Source organism: Nanorana parkeri, unplaced genomic scaffold (assembly GCF_000935625.1).
Source record: "Nanorana parkeri isolate BGI_ZX_2015 unplaced genomic scaffold, ASM93562v1 scaffold24, whole genome shotgun sequence".
In the NCBI taxonomy this organism is placed as follows: domain Eukaryota; kingdom Metazoa; phylum Chordata; class Amphibia; order Anura; family Dicroglossidae; genus Nanorana; species Nanorana parkeri.
The window spans coordinates 1,351,836-1,366,369 of NW_017306292.1; the positions used below are offsets into that span (position 1 = coordinate 1,351,836).

Sequence of the window (14,534 nt, forward strand, 5' to 3'; positions counted from 1 at the left end):
TTATGCAGGGCTCTAAGCTGAAGATACTAAAGCCACAAGTTATATTTATGCATTTGTACAGGCATAATAGAGGTCATTGGCTTCAAGTATGTTGGTGTGAGCGCATCCATTATAGGTGAGGGTGAACAGCTAGGCCATTGACATTTTTTTCTAATTGACTCCCCCAGTTTAAACACTAGGTTTCCCATGATAGGAGTCATGGGTCCCACATTAGTAGAAATCCACATTTCCTTTACCAGATAGTCCCACGCCTTCAGAAGAGGAGACATACAAAAGGGAAGAACATGTCTCGGGGGTCGCAACTCAGGCTTTATCCATGGTATTGAGAATGGGAGAATAGGAGAAATCTCTTTCTCCAGAGTGACCTATATCTTGTTCATACCATTAAACTTTCAATCCAGTATATGGGCTAATACCGTAGAATAATATATTCTCAAATCTGGAAGAGCCAATCCACCTGCTTCTTTCCTTTTAATAAGAATATTATATGCTAATCTAGGGGGGCGTCCTGCCCATATATATTTAGTCAATGCTGAACGATTCTGATGGAAAAAGAGGTAGATATTTCAATAGGTAAAGTTTGAAAAAGATATAAAAAACAAGGAAGTATATCCATTTTATAAAGTGACACTCTACCTACCCAAGAGTACTACCCAAGCAGAAAGAGGTATTCTATCCAAGTGGTTTTCCTTTCTCTTCCTTTTATTTTTGTTTCTTAACAAAAGAAAAACTAAGCTCTTTCGTTTTATTTCTGTAGGTAGATGGAAAAGTGAGTATGAACGGAGAGGCGATGAATGGCACAGAGGAACACAAAGAAATGGGATCAAGTGCAACACATCAAATGTTTGTTCCCTCACTGACCAGATCGCAGATGTTTGAAGGTGTAGCCAGAGTGGATGTACAAGCAGTAGTGGTGGAGCCGGATGCATCCTCCATTGAACTTAGTTTGAAAAAGCCGAATGTACAGAACTCTGTCAAGCACAAAGAAGTAAGGACAAAGAGGATGGTTTTTAAACAGAAAGAGCTCGAGAGTCGTGTTGCTACCAGCAACAAATCAAACTCATTCTTTCTTGTAATATAAAAAAGCAAAATTCTGGTTGGGTGCTTCAGGCTGGGTATACTGCTCTTTTTCTAAACCAGGGATATGCAAGCTTGGAACTCCAGGTCTTGTGAAACTACAGGTCCCTTGAGGCACTGCAAGATGCTGACAGCCACAAGCATACTGTAACTGCCTAGAGGCAGAAGCATTATAGGATTTGTAGTTTCACCACAGCTGGAGTGCTGAGGTTTCTTACCCTTGTTATAAACTATGCAGAAGTTTAGAATTTTTCTTGCTACATCAAATTCTTAATGCATTGGATTTTTTTTCAGCTTTACTTCTTCAGTCACACAGCCATCAAACAGTTCTTCTTATTATACACACAGAGTTGGCAATGAACTGTGGTATTGGCTTATCACTGCCATAATGGTGGAGAGAAGAAAAGGGTTTGGAAGTTGCCTTATAGTATCTAACCAGACCAGTCTACATTTTGTCTGAATTCAGCTAGACAAGTAGCTAGTGGTTGGACATGATATGTATGTTGACAGATAGCATGCATGTTCAGGTCAGCTGCAAAGAGAGGGAGGAGCACAATCAACCAACCCTGGCACAAGTCTGTTCTCAAAAGAAACAGAAGTTTTTAAAAAACTTGTCACAAATCTGGAGGTTCACCAAGACAGGTCAACCTGACAGTGCCTAAGGGCAATGTTTACCCAACAGACATATAGATTGTTGATTAATATTCCGTATATTAGCTGGAACAGACATCACATGTCTGAGGCTACCTTCAGGTGTCCCGTTAAGTGTTGTTATTTTTATCATACATTGGTTATGTAAAATCATCACGATTGTGTGAGTGGTAAAACGTATCCATCATGATTTCAACCTCCGGTTTGCCTTTCTTTTTCTTTTTTTTAGATTTTGCCTGAAGAAAGAAATCACAATGATGTTGTAGATGGAAGAGATTCATCTTTCCACACAGGACCGTCAGCTGAAGGTTGGTTGATGTCTGCCCAGTTGTTGGTGTTTCGTAAACTATGCCTTCTAGGCCCATTTCTACATATTGGTTTATCTAGTCAATACCATTTCATAAACCATCTGGATAAAATTATATTATATGCAGGTCAAGCACTGTCAGAGTCATCTAAAAGTAATAGGCACTCTGAGATGTTAGGTACAATAAAAGGCGCATACTGTGGGAAAAATAATTATTTGACCCCCTGCAGATTTTGTAGCTTTGCCCACTTACAAAGAAATGAAAGGTCTATAATTTTTATCATAGGCATATTTTAAATGATAGAGACAGAATATCAACCAAAAATCCAGAAAAAAACACATGATTAAATTGAGTTGAAGTTCAGTGAGTAAAATAAGTATTTGATCCCCTACCAACCAACAATAATTCTTGCTCCCACATACTGGCTATGTGGTACACAGATTAGTCCTGTCAATTTAAGAAGGTGCTCCTAACGACAACTCGTCGTGTATATAAAAGACACCTGTCCACAAAATCTCTTTCTTCCATTCAAACCTCACCACCATGGGCAAGACCAAAGAGCTGTCGAAGGACGTTAGGGACAAGATTGTAGACCTTCACAAGGCTGGAATTGCCTACAAGACTATCAGCAAGAAGCTTGGTGAGCAGGAAACAGTTGGAGTGATTATTCGCAAATGGAAGGAATACAAAATAACCATCAATCGCCCTCGGTCTGGAACTCCATGCATGGAGTAAGGATGATCATGAGAAAGTGAGGGATCAGCCCAGAACTACACGGGAGGACCTTGTGAATGATCTCAAGGCAGTTGGGACCACAGTCACCAAACAAACCATTGGTAACACAATACACCGCCATGGATTGAGATCCTGCAGCGCCCACAAGGTCCCCCTCCTCAAGAGGGCACATGTACAGGCCCGTCTGAAGCTTGCCAATGAACATCTAAATGATTCAGAGAAGGATTGGGAGAAAGTGCTGTGGTCAGATGAGACCAAAATTGAGCTTTTTGTCATGAACTCGACTCACCATGTTTGGAGGAAGAAAAATGCTGACTATGACCCTAAGAACATCATCACTACAGTCAAGCACAGAGCTGGAAACATTATGCTTTGGGACTGTTTCTCTGCTAAAGGTACAGGCCGAGTTTGCTGCATTGAGGGGCCAATGGACTGGGCAATGTATTGTAAAATCTTGGATGAGAGCCTACTTCCTTCAGACAGAACACTGAAGAAGTATCGTAGATGGGTCTTTCAGCATGACAGTGACCCAAAGCATATCGCTAAGGCAACAAAGCAGTGGCTCAAGAAGAAGCACATTAAAGGGGTTCTAAACCCTCCGTTTTTGTGCCTATATCTACTGCTAGCATGCAGTAGATATAGGCAAAACGTTTTTTGTTTTTTTTTTTAAACCCAGCTTCAAAAGCGGTTTAAACTAACCCTGTTTTCGTCGCCGCTCCCACCCGAGAATCCGAAACTGCTCGGGCGGCCGCTAAGCATTTTGGGGCGGGCGCATGCGCAGTTTGGATTCTGGGGCAGGAGGCGAGCAGAGACGCAAGGTAAGTCTATGGATACATGCACCCGCATGCAGACACCGCTGTATCGGAAGTGCCTGTAAGCAGAGAGGAGTAAGCGCTAGATCGGAGAGCCGCCGCACCGCTGGAGGGACAGATGAAAACATCAGGAAAGAAGAGGAAGATCGGATTAAGAAACCTAATTTAAGGTAAGTGCTAACATTAACATTGGGGGGAGGGAAAAACATTTTTGACTTTAATGTCACTTTAAGGTCATGGAGTGGCCTAGCCAGTCTCCAGACCTTAATCCTATAGAAAATGTATGGAGGGAGCTGAAACTTCGAGTTGCAAAGCAACAGCCAAGAAACCTTAAGGATTTCGAGAAGATCTGTAAAGAAGAGTGGACCAAAATCCCTCCTGCGATGTGTGCAAACCTGGTAACCAACTACAAGAAACATCTTACCTCTGTGCTCGCCAACAAGGGTTTCTCCACCAAGTACTAAGTCATGTTTTGCTTGGGGATCATATACTTATTTATATCGTGTTTTTTTCTGATATTATGTCTCTATCATTTAAAATCCACCTATGATAAAAAATTATAGAACTTTAATTTCTTTGTAAGTGAGCAAACTTACACAATCTGCAGGGGATAAAATAATTATTTTCCACACTATATCTCTGTTAAATGATTGCATTTAAGTATGGAGTTTTGGGAGTTAGGCCTATACTTATACTGTTAAGCCACTTTCGTAAATTGCATTTGTCCCATTTCACAGTCTGATTGTGTGCTGTAAATTTGACATCTTGATTCTAGGTACAAAGCAGCACAAGGAAAACCCCATTGTCACCAGCTTAGAGTTCACACCATCTCTTGCACCACCTCAAACTGTTGTAAATGGGAAAGACCAAGAAGAGGAACAAAAGATTGATCCCAAGTCACTGGTAATGCATTGGAATATAACATTTATATCAATTAAAGTGGAACTCCATTAAGAAACAGTCACAATCCTTTTAGAATGCTATAAATCCCTCCCCAACAAAACACTTTTTCTTACCTATTACAACTTTTTATATTTTTTAAGTTTAAATATAAAAAAGTAACAAGCAAAGAAATATCTTGGAGGAGAAGGGAGTTAATAAGAGATAATTAGGGTGTCCACTTGACTCCTCAGGCCTTTTTCTCCCTAAATCCCATAGCGTCCCAGAGGTTGTTTTTCCTTTTGGCAATATCTTGGTTCTGCACGTTATATCTTTTAGGTTTTGTAGTCTACCCTAACATAATATGTTTTGGGGTTTTTTGCAGGACAGATAGGCCGTTTAACTTTTTACCAAATTTGGATCAATGTATTTTTATTGGGAATACATGGCAAAAGATTAGAAAAAAAGCATTTGCCTGTGACTTTTACAAACGTAACGTTTATATAATTTGGGCAACTCATATTTTTACCCCAAAATATAATCAACAAAGTTTGAGGTTGAAATGTTATCACATTAGTGTGACTTTTATGTATCCTAGCAGAATGCCAGAGCTCAAAGGGAACGTTTGCATTTTAATTTAGGAGACTTTTATACCCCTATATATTGATGTATTTTTTTTTAAACAATTTGTTTTTGTTTTTTGTTCATGGGTTACCTGTGCGGCACCAGATCCTCTTTAATAGTGATCTATTTCAGCCAGCCAGCAAAACATCAGACACTATGCCAAAACTTTCTGTTACAAAACATGGAGCGAGCTAAAGTTCAGAAGATGACCATTTCAGCTCTTGGGCTTAGACCTGGACCCAAGCTGTCAAGACAGCCAGTTCCATCCTGTACCCCCTCCAGGATCCGCTGAGACCGGTTGTCATTTTAATATGGCGCTGGCAAGATTAGATACTATCTCAGTGCCATTTTTAAGTGGTTAACTGTAACTATTTTTAAAAAACTTTCTTTCCCACTTCCGAGGTTGCTAGAACTGACATTATGTGCAGATCAAATGAAACTCCTTTGATCTGTGCACAGTATAAGTAATTAAAATACATTGTATCCATTATACCATTATAACCTATTTATAATTGAAGGCTGCTACCACTGTGTGCAGCTTCATTCAGACAGGAGCTACTGTTGGCACTCCTGAGACATGGACCAGCGCTGCCAATTTGTTTGGGCCAAGGTATTTCAATTAAATCATTTGGGTGTATCCTGTATGCTCAACGTTGATTACTATCTTACAGTATGATTATGTAAATACTATTTGTAATGTAGGGGTGACCTATAACACAAAATATATTCTAAATTACCTTTTAATATGTAGAGAAAAAACTAAAAGGAAATAAAATTGTGTTTAAAGTAGCAAGTAGCAAGCTATTTCTTCCTATTGCTTCTTATTTATTCCAAATAACATTTATGAAAGAATAAAGTAAAGTTCTGCCAAAACCTTTATTTTTTCTATAGCTTGATCGATGGTCATCTGTCAGATTTTTATTACTGTTTGTATTTCCTTTGGGGAAATTTCTCATCACTTCCTGTTGTGTCACTGGGACAGAGTAATCTCTCCAATACAAACATATTTATGGTAGAGGGGAGAAAGGTTAAAACAACTGTCCAAAAGTTATTGCTATCTGTGCCGTCATGTAGGATATGTTCTCCTCCCTTCCTGTCCCCTGGATGCACACAGCAATAAAAACCTGGCATAGGTTCAAAACGTTCCCTTTCTATCCAAAATTGACTAGTGTTGAATTTTAATACAAAGCAGGATCTGATGGTTAAATAGAAGATATGTTCCAGGTACTGCCTAAGTGAGTTTCAACACTTTTCTTATAAATAATCCAAATAAAAGTCTGTTTCCACCCTCCCCCTCCAAAATCACGTTTTATAACTTCCGAAATCACATTTTACAACGCTATTTGCTTATCTTTTTATCATTTTGTGTCACAGTGCTATCCTGGCTCTTCCAAATTCCTCTTGGAATTTACAAATTTACAAACACCAGTAGAACTTAGTATGAAAAACTTAGTTCGATTTGATTTCTCAAATGGTTAATGTGGTCAAACCAGTGATTGGTTTTGGCTGTGGTGATGAAAAAAATGGAAGGAGGGGGTGGATTAATTTTTTCTTGAACAAATGGAATTCTAACAGTGAATGTGGTTTTTGTTTGCTATACTCCATTAATTCCAAAAATGAATGCTAAATTTAAATTCAATTTATAAAGATGGCATTATCGAGTGTTCGGATGAGAGTCTTCACATGAATGTTGAAAGGAAAATCTACTGTATGGCCAGCTTTTATAGAGGTTACAGGTTGAAAAAAAACTATTGCAATCCTAAAAAGGGAAAAGGTAGAGGTAGAAGAAAAAATACTTTATTGAGATTCATAGTGTTTATATACTGATTTTAGTCTTCAAAAGTGGGCCTGCATTTGAGATATTTACCAGTGTATTTCATTGTGTTTTCAGTCTCTGAATTTCAACGTCAAAGAAGAAAGAGAAACAGCATTGCATCAAGTAAAAACAACACAGGAACATGAACAAGAGGCACTGCGGAAAGAACAGCATGGTGCGTACACCTTCTGATGGCAGGTCACCCCATTTACCTACATGGACTTCACTATAGGGGTGTAATAATATAGCAGACCCTATTTAGTGTTTGAAAACATTTCTTACCTTTTGTACATAAAATATTTTCTGACTGTACAATGTAGTATTGTGTATTCCACTAAATAAAATGAAATGCACAATGAAATGCTAAGTGTGAATTTCCAAGACGAGCTGGGACCCATAAACTGTTTTGTACGCAGAGAATTGCTGTTCAGAAAAAACAGGAAAATTAATTTATATGCATTTTGAGGAAAAGCTTCTGGTAACATGCAAATCTATGTATGTGAATGTACCCCCACCTGTACAAAAATTGAGATATTTGATAAAATAGGCAAATTGAGGCAGAAAAATTAAGTTTACTTTGATGGGATTATGGAATGGATAAATAAGCTACCTTGGTTGTAAATATTTCTTAGTACGTTTCTAAAATGTTTGCACAATTTGCACAGACATAGACCAGTATGTAGTTTGTGTATTGTAGTCCTTTAGATAGATTGTGGGGGTGAAGCCTGCTATATTTGCTGGTCTCACTGCAGGAAATGCACAATATGGCCAAGGAGCTTTATTAGACTCCTAATGTGTGTGTACAGTGTACAGGGTGCTTTACCTGACAGGCTGTACATCATTTCTATCAGAACAATGATTCTAAGGACCATTTGCCTTCTAATAGGGTGTAGGAGAGTAATAATACTCTACTAGAGTAGTAATATGCAAAGTACAGTAACCCATAGCAATCAGATTTAGTTTTACTGCAATGGCAAAAATTCTGGTTGTCGCTAAGATTTACTACATTTGCCACATTGTTCTTTACGCTATAACATTTATTTATAAGACTTTAAAAAAAATACATATTTTTAACCACCATATTTTTAAATATTAGATTCTTTTTCACGGCACCTTCTCCCTTTGATCTGTACATTCACTTGCTTACCACATGAGCCATTTGCTTGTATATAGTGGTGTTCGTGAGTAGAAAGTTATTGCCCCATGCAACTTACTGATGTAACTTTTCTAGTATAGGTGAAATGATGGAAATTACCATCTAAAGGGGCACTGTGGACAGTATTACTGTGGTCTCGTTTGGTGACTCATCCTCAAAACCTAAATGTGCCCCTTTCATCTGATAAAACATTATAAACCTTTACTAAACAGATGAATTGTAATAAATGAACCTCTGTTTACTTTCAACTCTATCTGTTGCAGCTCACTCAGCTGCTATGGGGCTTCTCATGGGAGGGGGTCCCATTAGGGAGGCTGTTGAGGCAAATTAGACTCTGGAGTCTAGCAGAGCTGACATGAGACCCACAGGAGGAATTGTCAGGATCTCTAGTCACAGATCCCCCTTGTTTTATGTATTTTGTTTAGCTGGTGTAGCTTTGTAGATTTATTACCCTCCTAACTTCTACTGCAGCCTGGCCACATAAAGATTAACCTGAGGGTTGTACTTCTGCAAAATCAAAAGTAAAGAAGGAGCACTGACAAATATGTAATACTATAAAAGATCCTTATGTTGTTGTTACTACAGCTACAACTTTTTTTTTTGGACTTAATGACCATCTCTTATAGCATGTGTTTACTTTTATAGTAGGGGAGCTTAGACTTTTCACAATTACCCTGCGATATGAGAACTGATATGCTGAAAAGAACGGTGAGCTTCTAAGTATAGAGTAGGTTCATTGAAAATTAAAGTTAATTCCCTGCTCTGCTGCCATAGCACTTGGCCATAGTAGTGTGTTGACTATGCTGGGTAGCTATCCTGCTGTCTGTTTTATTTAGGCATATTTTATGTTGTACTGCATTACATTTACTGAATATTATGTTCAGCTCTTTAGTGCTGTCAGGGGCTGCATTTGAGAAGGTTGACCACCGCTGGTGTAGATACCTGAGCAGCGAAAAGCGTGCGGTGGAATTCTAATCATTTCTATTTTTTAAATAGGAAAAAGAGGAGGAGGGATCTTTGTGCATTTTTTACATTTGCATTTAAAACTAAATCACAGAAATAATTTTCACTTAAAATAAGACTTCAAATGTAGCTGTAAGATTTATACCTGTGCACAATGTTTTGATATTTCTAGGATCATTTTATAATGTTCGCATCTGCCTTACATAATTTTCTTATACATGTATACACTGAGTGGCCAGATTATTATGACCACCCCATCAGTACTTCGTTGGGCCACGAGATGACTCCACGAGATGACTTCGTTGGGCCACCTCGTGACTCCACGAGATGTTGAAAGGTGATGCGAGGAATCTGACACTGCACTGTTGCCCTTCTGTTGTCTTGTACCAGTCTTGCCACTCTCCGTTCTGCCCTAACATTGACTAGTCGCTGACGGCCACAATTCGCACGTTCAGACCCAGATTTTCGGCTGACAGTCCAGTCTTTAAACATTTAACGAATTCTGCTGTTTTGCTGATACTCGCGCCATGGCTCAGAGTGCCAACAATCATCCCACGTTCAAAGGCTGTTAAATTGCATTGTTTACCCATATCTTCAGAAAAAAATCACTTCTACTGTCGTGGTAAACAACCTGCTTCACTATTTATAATGGTCTGGCCCTCTAGCAACTTCAGCGCAAAATTATAGCTAATTATAGCTAATTTGCCTACAAACGTCAGGTGGTCATAATAATCTGGCCACTCAGTGTATATTTGTATTTTCTGTTTTTTTAATCTATGTTTTTAACTTTTGCACATCAGAATTTCACCAGCAAATTAAAAAAATATCCAGCAAAGCTTTTATGTTAGCATGCAGACTGCAGGCATTGCTCTCGGTTCTTTGTTCAGTCAAGTAATAGAGTTGACATTTTATAGCATAGTGGAATCTCCTGTACCACAGTGGTGGCTCCACAGGAAATCTCTGGTGTTTTGTGGTTCTCGTGTCAGACTTTGCCTATGTCATGCTGTACTTTGCAGATTCACTGGCTCAATTAAGATACTGGAGCCACAGCTCTCAAACTCTGGGCTTGATTGCCAATACCGCAAAGTAAGATGAACTTGTGTATTGAATTGTTTTTTTCCAGTAAAACTTGTTCATTTCACTTAATACTATAGTAAATCAGTTCTTCACTTCAGTGCACTGCACTTCACATTTGTGCCACAAGTTTTTATAGTTACTAATATGAAACTGGCATTCTGTATAATATTAGAACTAATATACAGTTGTAATGAAAAATTTGTAGACCATTAGGAATTTCTTTGAACAGCTACTAAAAATGTATTTTTTAATGTAATACTTCTCTATTAAGATTTAGTTTTTTAAGATACAAAACACATGAGATTTTATGTTATGTCTTTATTGAACAAATGGTTTAATCGATCAAGGTCGATGATAAAATATAAGTAACCCTTTCATTAAAATCACACATGCCGTGAAGGTGCTTGTGCAGGCACTTCCTATTATTGGGTGACAACCCTTTGTTCTCGTCTCCCAACTATTCTTCCATGTTCTCAGGGAGGCACAGTGAAGACTACAAACAGCCATACTGACACACATTGTACAAGTATGGTCCACTGTTGTGCCCATCTAGAAACCCACCATTAGAAATGACATGCAGCAGTTGCTGGACTACATATACATAGGAGGTGGCTGCAAAGGGCCTGTAGAAGACAAGCTGTGATATGCAACCGATAATAAAAGGCAAAAACTGTATTGGAAATAAAGGGCAGTTCTTTCTGATGCACAGTTCCTAATCAAAGAAAATGTATATCAGCTAGTGTTTACTTCCTTTTCAAAAATCTTCACGTACCTTACTAGTAGTGTCAGTCAATTCAGGCATGGGTTTAAGCTACCTTTATTTAATAAACATTATGTCTTGAGTGATTTGCCCTTTTAGCAGTGCAATATACTCTGATGAAAAGCAGTTATAGAGGACCTTTAGTAGAAGAATTACATTTTACGGAGCTGGCAGGGGGCTACAAAAGTTTTTTTTTTACAGGCACAGACCCCATCAATTAACAGTGAGCCACACCAATTGCAAATTAAAGAAAATCAACTCTTCCTAATACCATGCATCCAAAAAGATGAGTGCAAAGGTGTGCTGTAAAATCATCAAGGTGAGAAACATGTAAAAGTATGCAGCCATTGCTTGCACTGTAGAGTATCTGTGCTCATCACTCATAGTTTGCAAACAATTACTTGGATGTTCCTCAGAGCTACAGGAACAATGCTGTGTGTGACATTTTGGTGCATTTACACATTTGTATTACATAATATAAAACATTACTAGCAACAAAACCTCATCTGAGCTGTGAAGCATGGTGGAGGAATTATTTTGTGGGGCTGCTTAACTTTCTTAGGTCATGTAATTCCGAGCTGTATCAGAAAGTTGGAACAGCAGAATATCAGTGAAACCGGGTAAATGCACAGCCTTGTACCTCTAATTATTTTAGAATGGATTAGTCCATAATTTAATACAATTTCTTCTAAAATCGATCTAAACTCAAATGAATTTTAAAAAGTAGATGATTGGAAGACAATGGCAGTGACGGTGATGGAATGATGAGGGGGAGCATTAACCTGTCATCCGAGGAAGAGGGAAGTATGCCTAACTGTGCACATTGTGACGAGAGCCTTGGGAACGAGCAGCCACACAGCTCTACTTTGAAGCTGAACTCCGGCCTTACCTTCAGCCTTACACACTTGTACTGGCTCCTCTCCTGTACTGAAAATGCTTATTCTGATTGCATTGTGCACTGTGAGCTTCTCACAGCTTACATTAGAAGCTGCAGCAAGTCAGATAGAGCCGCCTCATTTCCTGGCTGGAGAATGTCCAGCACCATCTAGCTTCTTCCTCCCCAGCCTGACTGTGCCTGGCCTCTTCCTTTCATTCATTGGATTTCAGTTATTTCAGTAATGTAGGCTCCGCATCACATGTGGGTGTTTCCTAGGGCGGTCTGCTTACAAATGCAGTCTGCCTAGGAACTCCCAGTTTTCCAGACTGACATCCACCCATCAAGGCATTTTTAAAAATGCATAACTCTTCCCAAGAGCCCGCCCACTGCTTGCATCAGGATTGAGGGCTCTTGAAAGCACTGGAGCACTGAGGCAGGGTGTTGTGAGGTTTTAAGGAAGCTATATACAGCACCCTGCCAGCCCCTCCCACCAGCCATGATCTGCTTGCATTGTATAGATGACATGACTGGGCCTAAAATAAGGTATGTAATGAAAACAAAAGGTTCTATTTACAAGTTCATGAGCATGTTAATAAAGGAGGGAGGATACAGTAAAAGAAAAATAAAAGCATATTATACTTCTACTTTAAATATAAGAATGGGCCTAAATAACTGCTTACTACAGCACATCTCTGATCAGCAACTGCATCAATGCATTTGGTTAAAGTCTTAGTCAATAAACTAGGTGCTGCTACTTACGCAATATAAGGGTTCCCATATTCTTTTTATCAATGTCCTTAACTGTTTAAACCATTTGTTTAATAAAGAATGGCAAAGTATAATATTGTGTGTGTTGTTTTTATTGTTATGGTTTAGCTTAAGTTCTGTAGGTCAGTATATGGTTGTATTGACTGATATCATAATCTGTGATGATGATATAGAAGCTCGTAAAAAAAAAAAAACTATTATAAATTTGTCTAGAACATAAAAGTATTATATTGGTTTTATATCTTTGCATATCATGTGATGTGTCATTAGATTTGATAAAATGGCACGTAAAAACTAAGTACAAGCCATGTACACAAATGTGTTCAGGGTTATTTGCTGCCATGCGTCCAGCATTTCTCTTCCATCATCACACATATTTTACACAAATCTAGTAAGCAATGTTGGAATCTTTCACATCGCTTCCAAAATCGCTTTAATGCCTCTTTTCTGAACCATATAATTTTTTATGCTGTTCAGTTATTACTGATTTTGGGAGAAAATGTAAAAGTGACCATACATCACTCGCATATGGGCTATACAGCCATAACATTTCACCATCATAATAATAATAATGTATTAAGACTCCCTTGGGCACTTAAAGGAACCTGCCATTGCTGGGCTTTCTTATATAATCCTAGTTGCCTGGTAATCATGTAAACTGCTTACATGCAGGAGTACTGGGTACAAGGTATTTCTGCATATATCTGTGAAGGTTCTCATTTATCCAGGTCATGGTATTGCTAGTAGAAATTAGTCACATTCAAGTGGACTTGTTCTGTAATGTTGAAGACATATAGTTGGTTCAATGAACTGAAGAAGCTGTTGAGATAAGCAGCAAAACATCTTCAACATTATAGAACAAGTCCAGTTGAATGTGACAAACTTCTATTAGCTCTTCCTGTTTATGTGATCATCATTGGACTACTTTTGTTGTGATCTCACTAGAGGTTTGTATCAGTCAGGGTTGGTATGGATGGTGAAACTTGTGAACAGCTATGGTGGTCTTGTCATATGACTTGAAGCAGCATTTAGTCTTGGCCAAATAACACGGAAAAGGGATGAATGCCAATGACTCTGAAAAGCTGTTCAATGTGATAGAGAAACTGCAGCTCTGCGACTTCATGATGCACAAACACTTTGAAATTCACATGGCTTTAATAGTGATTTTAAAGTATTTGTGTGCATGGCTGTTTTCTGACCTGTGTTATTGCCATACGGCAGACAAAAAAAGACAATTTCTTTGTGAAAGGATCATCATTGAATCATCAATTTAGACAACAAATAAAATCAATCATTGATGCTTTGCAGGAATTGCTTACTATATATGGGTATCACTCCAGACTCTTACATGGTTCACTGTTGTGATTAATTTCATTTTGAGTTTTCAATAGGCAGTTTTTAGTCTGCACTTTCAGATTTAATTGCAGGCTCCTTTAGAAAATAAGACTAGAATTATTCAGTCGGTGGAAGAGCCACCTGCATGTAACGCCTGTCTGGGTGAGAACAGAGCCACTCAGAAGTTGTAAATAAACAGTTTATGAGAAGCAAGTGCCAATGTATTTTTTGCCACTACATATTTTGAAATGCTTTTGGTATGTAGGCTAATGTCAGGTGGGGGATTCAGATAGAATCAGAGGTGAAGCAACCCCTTCCCCTAATGGATGTCACTCCCTCACTGGAATAAAACTCCAGAATATCAGTTTTTTTAACAAGGGAGCCGTGGCAGAGCAGCTCCATAGTCCAGCCAGTGAGGGACCAATTCCATAGGTGAAGGTAAGTCGCTTCTTAGCAATCCTGTTGCTGCCAAGTTGTTGTCAGTGACAGATCATTGTCTGATATGGCCCTTGCTGTGTTGTCCTAGAATTAAATTGCAATGATTGTATATTCAAAGTGAATAACAAGTTGGGCTTTATCAATCTGCATTTCAGAGGTCAGAATTGTCCTTGACAGTTTGTGTTAAGGTGTCCTTTAAAGGCATTCAAGAAAGGTATTCAAAGCATCATAAGAGCTTGGTGTTCATAATGCTCTTAT

General features: G+C 38.5%; 1 protein-coding gene across 1 annotated transcript in view; it reads left to right on the top strand.

Moving 5' to 3' along the window:
- The window catches only part of LIMCH1 (LIM and calponin homology domains 1), a 249,817-nt gene that overhangs the window by 222,451 nt on the left and 12,832 nt on the right, over positions 1 to 14,534 (top strand). The window contains exons 20-23 of the mRNA XM_018564460.1: positions 758 to 988; positions 1,958 to 2,036; positions 4,359 to 4,486; positions 6,978 to 7,077. Of these exons, the coding sequence (XP_018419962.1) occupies positions 758 to 988; positions 1,958 to 2,036; positions 4,359 to 4,486; positions 6,978 to 7,077 (538 nt within the window). The remainder of the gene's footprint in view (positions 1 to 757; positions 989 to 1,957; positions 2,037 to 4,358; positions 4,487 to 6,977; positions 7,078 to 14,534) is intronic.